This window comes from Helianthus annuus, chromosome 12, assembly GCF_002127325.2.
Source record: "Helianthus annuus cultivar XRQ/B chromosome 12, HanXRQr2.0-SUNRISE, whole genome shotgun sequence".
In the NCBI taxonomy this organism is placed as follows: domain Eukaryota; kingdom Viridiplantae; phylum Streptophyta; class Magnoliopsida; order Asterales; family Asteraceae; genus Helianthus; species Helianthus annuus.
In genome coordinates this window covers 3,876,347-3,883,245 of record NC_035444.2, presented here as the reverse complement: position 1 = coordinate 3,883,245, position 6,899 = coordinate 3,876,347, and the positions used below count along the sequence as shown (strand labels likewise).

At 37.8% G+C, this 6,899-nt stretch overlaps 1 protein-coding gene across 2 annotated transcripts; it reads right to left on the bottom strand.

Annotated features, from left to right (window-relative positions):
* Window positions 1-2,453: 2,453 nt before the first annotated feature.
* On the bottom strand, window positions 2,454-5,229 carry LOC110893839. 2 transcript variants are annotated; one of them, XM_022140986.2, is made up of 2 exons: window positions 2,847-5,229; window positions 2,454-2,694 (listed from the first exon to the last, which is right to left on the bottom strand). In XM_022140986.2, the coding sequence occupies exons 1-2, from the start codon at window positions 5,149-5,151 to the stop codon at window positions 2,684-2,686; spliced, it is 2,316 nt and encodes a 771-aa protein (XP_021996678.1). In that variant the 5' UTR covers window positions 5,152-5,229; the 3' UTR covers window positions 2,454-2,683. The 2 variants fall into 2 exon arrangements, with proteins under 2 accessions (XP_021996678.1, XP_021996677.1); XM_022140985.2 differs by having other exon boundaries at window positions 2,783-5,228.
* Window positions 5,230-6,899: the final 1,670 nt, after the last annotated feature.

Here is a 6,899-nt window from a genome sequence, read left to right as displayed (position 1 = left end):
TGACCCCTACGAACTATCCGACATGGGCGGTAAAAGTCAAGGCGATCATGGATGCTCACGGCTTATGGGAGACCGTCGAAGCAAGGAATTTAGGAGAAGAACCAGATCAGAAAAAGTCGAAACAAGCGCTTGCGTTCTTGTTTCAAGCTATACCCGAGGAGATGGTTTTGCAAATGGCAAGTTATACCGACCCAAAACAGGTGTGGGATGGTTTGAAGACACGGTATTTAGGAGTGGATCGTGTGAGAGCGGCTCGACTTGCAACACTAAGAAGGGAGCTTGAAAAGAGTCGGATGAAGGATGGTGAAACGGTTGATGAATTCGTGACGAAATTAACCGGTTTAGCATCTAAGGTAAGGAGTCTTGGGTATGAACTTGAAGAAGGTGAGTTGGTGAAAAGGTTGCTTGATTCGATGCCGAAGCCGTTTCATCAAATTGTGGCTTCGATTGAGCAGTGCTTTGACTTGGACTCAATGCTATTCGATGATGCCGTTGGTAGGCTAAAAGCCTATGAAGAAAGGCTTAAAAGCCATGATGAAAAAGATGAAGAACAAGGGCAACTTTTGTTGACTAACAGTGAACAGGATGGAAGAGGAAGAGGTCGTGGAAGAGGCTATGGTAGAGGTGAAAGAGGACGCGGAAGAGGCACGGGTCGAGGACAAGCTAATCGAGATAAAAGCGGGTTTCGATGTTATGAGTGTGGAGCATTTGGACACTTTGCAAGTGAGTGCACAAAATGGAAAGACAAGAACGAAGAAGCTAACTTGATCCACGAAGATGAACCCACCCTACTTTGAAGAAACGGGTCGATGTCAAGATTATGGGGGTGATTGTTGGATAATCTTGACATGACGGGTCGGCGGGTACGGTTCATGGGTTACGGGTCAACTGGGTCAGCCGGTTATTTGGAGTTTATTTATTAAGCAATGAATTAGTTTGAATAAGTGTAGGTAGTCAAAATGAACGTTGCATGGACTGGGTAGTTGGTTGTTTTGAGTTTCACGGTTTCTTAGGTAATTTCCTTTTGAATAGGTGATAGCAGTACCACGTGTTAGTTTACTCTTTTGAATAGGTATTTGTGTACGTTGCTGCATGTATGCCTATTTAAGGCTTCTTTGGTTATTCAATAAAGCAAGAAAGTATTTTGTCTTCTATCTCAAATACTATATACTTTTTACCAGCAAAGTTTTCGATTATTTTCTTTCATACGAGAGTTTTTAGTGTTTGTGGTAGCAAGGTCTGATCCAACAATGAATGTTATCAATCTAAGTCCTTTCCAAACGAAGGTTAACTTATTGGTCTTCATATTATAGTACTTGTATCTCATAACCAATCCATGTCGTATAGCATTCGATGTCACTTGAATCGCGATCTTCGAGTCGAACGAATCTGTATTGGATCATCTCCAATGTATTCAAATTCAGAACAAAAATGGGTGTTTCTTGATAATGCACGCCACCTGTTTGATGAATTGCGTGTACGTACCTGAATCTGTATTGGGTCATCTCCAATGGGGGAAACCGATGGCAATGAAGAGGGGAAAAGTTGTGCTGATTTGTTGAAGAATACGACGTCGATGAGCTGAGTGACTATTTTTAGTACTTAGGTAACAATAGTTTTCAGTAGGCCAACTTATACGTATTCAATTTTGAAACTCTTATTAAGAAGATTATATTTTTAGAACTTTCTAGTTCTAGCAAAATGGTGAGATAAATAAATACAAAAAACACCCGCTAGACTGTTTATTAGCATATTGTCTTTTGAAATAATTATATAAGCAGTTTGAATTTGCAAACCCAAAACACCTTATTGTTGTATCAAAACCCAAGTAGCAGCCCAACAGTTTTATTAAGCATTGCCAAACACCCCCTTAATACTTGTTTTCGGTGTCATATTGATTCCATTGCTTATGTGCAGAGGTAGCTGCTGCGGTCCCAGAAGCAGAAACAGTAGACAAAAGTAACAATTTTCGATTCGGTATGTGAGATTCAATTGCAATAGAAGCATCATTGTTGCAGGTCATTTTATAAGTGTTTGGAGTTATTCAAGTTATTATACAAATACTTCCCTTTAGTTGTTTTTATACCACGATATATAATTGAATCATTTTCTGTGTGTGTGTGTGTATATATCCGCTACCAATAGGGATAGGAAAAACGAAAAAAAGGAAAAGAATTAAGAAAACATGACATTCATACCATGAAAGTGGCTTCTGTTTGTGTGACTAAATAGGTGTTTGTGTTGCTAGTAAAATAAAAAGGTCTAATGTTTGTGGGACTAAATAGTGTTGTTGTTGCTATAAAATGAAAATGTCCAATGGTCGAAAGTTCAATTTATATGTGATGTGTATGAACTTCTAGGTCTCCTTTTTTCAATGTAACACTAATATGTAAACACTAAGATCATATCACCTGGGGATATGCCATTCCATATGAAAATGATTCGAAACACGATTCCTCAAACCAAACAAAAATCAAATACATATAACAAGCAACATGTATCTTACAACTGAACTAGGAAAGAGCACAAACTATTACACAACCAAGGACTTCGGCAGAAGAACTTGTTTTACAAATTAACTAGAAACTAATACACAACGTACTATAAAAAGAAGCATATTAACTTGTTCTCGATCTCATCTGATTCACTTTGTGGAGTAAAGGTGTGGCCCATGAGAATCATATCAGCTCCGCCCTGTGGTTCATAATCAAGTGTTAATACAACTACATATGTAATATAGGCAAAGGCAATCAATATCAGAGGGAAATCTAAATGAACATACTTCATTACTTAAAGAAACAATTTGATTCAGGTTTCACTTAATGATAAGTCATCTGGATTCATACTTGGAGCATGCCTAGAAGGTTCTTGAAGGGTCATGATCATCTCCTTAGTCTCACCTAGAAGTTTGGCTGCAGCTTGGACACTTGCCTCCCTTTTCTCTATCACATTGGTGTGACATTTCATTGCTATGACTTTAGGTAACTTGCTAAGACATGTAGCCATTATGTCAGCAATCCTTGATGATATCAATTCATCAAATGATTTCTTGTGGCTTTCCTTTTGATCATCAATGATTGTTTCTGTGGTACAAGACATTGAGTTCGCACAAATATATGTGAATTCGGAATCACCATCTGGTCTTCCACCTTCTGTACTTTGCACCCCTTTGTTCTTGTTTTTAGCTTTTTCCAAGAATAACTGAACAATTTGCAGTGTTGCATCCTCTTGGCCAGCCGTTATAATCACTTGAGATGCAATGTCTTTCAAACTGATTCCTAACCATTTGTGGCTGACATCAACTTCTTGCCACAACCTTTCAGCCGCCTTCTGAATGCTTACATAGTTATCATTAGCATTAAGGTTCTTTTCCACAAGTGTGACATATTCAAGACCTTCCCTCACACTTTTCAACAAGCTATCAACTTCCACCTTATTGATCTCATGAAGAGCAACGGCAATGGCTGTTAAGGTTACCACCACTAAGCTTGAGCAATCCCGATCGTTGTTGTCAAACATTTTACCTCCTTGAAACCCTATAGTAGATTTTTTGCTGATTAGCTTCATAAGATTTTTTGGTTGTTTCTTTTCGCTCTTTTGGATCAATCGGTTCAAAGATATTGAAAGACCTTTCAATGTTCTATCCGCAAGCTCCATTTCATCTTCAAGCTGCAAAACATATGGGTTTTTTTCTAGTTTCTCGGTACCAAGTGGCTTTTGGGAGGTACCTATGGAGTGGGGTGGTGTTCCCGCTTTGAGCACCATGCCACGTTCCCTTTCATCATGCTTCTCCTTGCCGCTGCCAAACCAATTCCACACCGCCTGTCCCAACCACTTCAAAAAACTAAAACAATACAAAAAGCATATCATATAGAAAAACGGGATCAATGCTATTATGTTGCATAGTCTCACAACTCCCTTCTGAAGTTTTATACAAAAGTTGAGAATCAGGCTTTTCAATTTCTTGAGAACCACCTTACGTTTGTAGCTACGAAACGGGAACAGAGTACTACCATCTTCCCATTCAGATAACTTCTGAGTCCAGTAGCTTTCTACTTTAAAGAACATAGAAATGCTTTTGAAGGACACCTTAAAGCTTAAGGATGCAAAACATCTACAAAGTGGTGCAACTGCTCCAAGTACAACTCCGACAAATTGTACTATGAGAATCAGCGGCATTGACCAGTCATAATCTGAACCATAGTCACCTTGCCTTATATCTTCAATTGTCCAACCCATAGTAAGAGCCTGCAAGATAGTCGTTAAACCACATATTACCCCAGAAGCAGTGGTTGTCGCGAAGCAAGCAATGATGAATTGGGGGCTACCACTTCCTGCCATGATCCAGTAGTTGCTCACATGCTTTTGTAGCTTCTCAACAGTTAATAACTCTTCAGTTGACTGTTGAAGGTATATTGAAGCTTTTTCATGAGCTTGTTGGTATTTGGATTCTATAATCAGTTTGGATTTTAGAATCGCTAGAGATGAAGATACATGTATTATCAACAACATGAGTAACATCGTCACATAAATTCCGGCTATTATGGAATAAGGAACGTTATTCAAGACCTGTAAAGGGCCAGGGAGCTTTTTGTCACTGACCATTTGCACAATCTCTTTTGTCTCTTTTTTGTAGGAGTCAACGACACCGGTATGTATTTGAATACAAACATTGACTGCCAAGGTGATTACCATAACACCCAAAGCTGTGACGTTTGCCAAAAGCGCATTGCTGTCCATGGTTGCTAAACAAGGAAGTAAATTAGCCATCATGGTGCACATGAAGGCCACGCTTCCGAGCTTTGCCACTTGATCCACAACACCAGGCATCGGACATGTCAGATCCACTGGTAACTTCATTGCAATAGCTATAACACTCAGAGAAAAAGCATTAATAGTAAAGTATTTGCATGGAAACCATAGCTGTTTGCTTCTTAAACCATGCAATAAATCAGCCGCCATTGCAAAGATGCAATACAGAGATGCTAAAGCGATGTACATTCCAATCCATCTCATAGGTTTGCTGTACTTTTCTTCCAGATCTGATTCGTATATTAACTTTACGTAATCCTGCAGAATATCTTTGACATCAGAACTGATTGTGAGGTTATCCAAAAGACCAAGATAATTTATTGTTGAGTTGTAATCCATAACTAGAGATAGAAACTAATTATTTGATCGAGATAATTTGAGGTTGGGTCTTAGAACTGAAGATGATGAAAATAAGGATCGGATTCGTCTAGAGAATTAAAAGTTGAGCTTTAGTAGTTGTATTTCATATATACCATGCATATATATAGATAGAAACAACAAACAATGAAGGATATAGTACAGACGGTGATTATTTAATTTCTTTCTAGAAAAAGCTGATATTAATTTCTTGTTCATGTCGTATAGTCCTATTTTGTATAAAATTTATAGTCCTATTTTGTATAATATTTCATAATTACCTTTATTCTACTTGCATACAAAATTCTTAAAGCAGAAGTGTACATCCCTAACCAATTTTTGATGTGTCCCCAATTGAATTTGAGCGTTTTGGAAACATCTGTGCTTCGTAACTTGTCTAATAGATAACGAAGTTTGTATAACGCAGTAGTTAGCCTGTCGGGTTGAAAACCTTGTAATGCCAAAATATATTCAAACACTACAGAACAACCCGACACATGCCTCATATCTTTCTGGACGAAAGCAAGTTAAACTGTTAAGAATATTAATATTGGATAGTTAGTTAGTTATGGGTATTATAGTATATTTATTGGAAGATGGGGTATTATATCTTTTGAGCTAGCTAAGAGATTTTACATTTACCTCACAAATCTCTTTATAAACAAATCAAAACTGACTTCTATGTGATTTAATTTAATCTTGGTTCAAAAATATATATGTAATTAGATATTTGAAAAGCTTGATTGTGTTTGGTCACCAGTTTGTGCTAAAGTTAAAGTAATCCATTCATTCCAGTGTGACTTCGAATAAATCATTATTTAAAACTATTATTATTGTCCAAAATAATTGAATAATCAACATTAAAAACTATTATTGTCCATAATAATTGAATTGAATTGACTTAAATTAGCTTTTTAATGGGACCTATAATTAAAATGATTTAACAACAACCAAGACGACCATAGCGACATCTCAAGGAAAAAGAGGATATGACAAGTGTTGGTGCACTTGTGTCTGTACTTTGTCTGTATTCGGTCATGATGTAAAACGATGTCCTTGTTAGTCCCGTAAGTTGACCAAGTCAACAATCCTCCTGGTTTGACTTGGCTAAACAGTTAGAAGATGGTTGTAAACTGTCTTGTGTCGAAGGATAAGACATCGAAGGATTGTGTATATCCTTCGATGAGCTCGAAAGATATCATTCGATGGATACAGATGGACTTCGAAGGATATGCCATCCTTCGAAGTATATGTGGATACTTCGATGGCTTTGTGATCGACAGATGATCTATCGATCGGTCAGTTAGATCCTTCGACCAGACATTCTGTGCTGGGTATATATACCCATGCAGTGTGTTCATTTCATTTAGATGAGCAGAGACAGAAAGATAGACTCGAGAGATAGAGAGACACTTCTGTCAAGAACACACACACTTAGAGAGTTTGCAAAACTGATTTGTAAACATTGAGCTTGTAACCGAACCTTTCATTCGTATTAATACAAGTGGTGTTAATCGGTGAACTTTGTGTGTCTTGTGTTTGTGCTTGTTTCAACTCGGTTTGCACTCTAGCTTGGATTCCGCACTTGCTAGTGTGTTTCACATAACAAGGTTAAGGTTTGACCTCATCCTCCGAGGGACCTACAAGTGGTATCAGAGCTAAGGCTCTTTACCTTGTTAAAAACCGGGTTTGTTCAAGGTCTTGGTGTGTTTGGACACTTGGTTTAGTAC

Coding starts and splice junctions, on each gene's coding strand:
- LOC110893839 (XM_022140985.2), bottom strand. CDS start 5,151: ATGGATTACAACTCAACAATAAATTATCTTGGTCTTTTGGATAACCTC.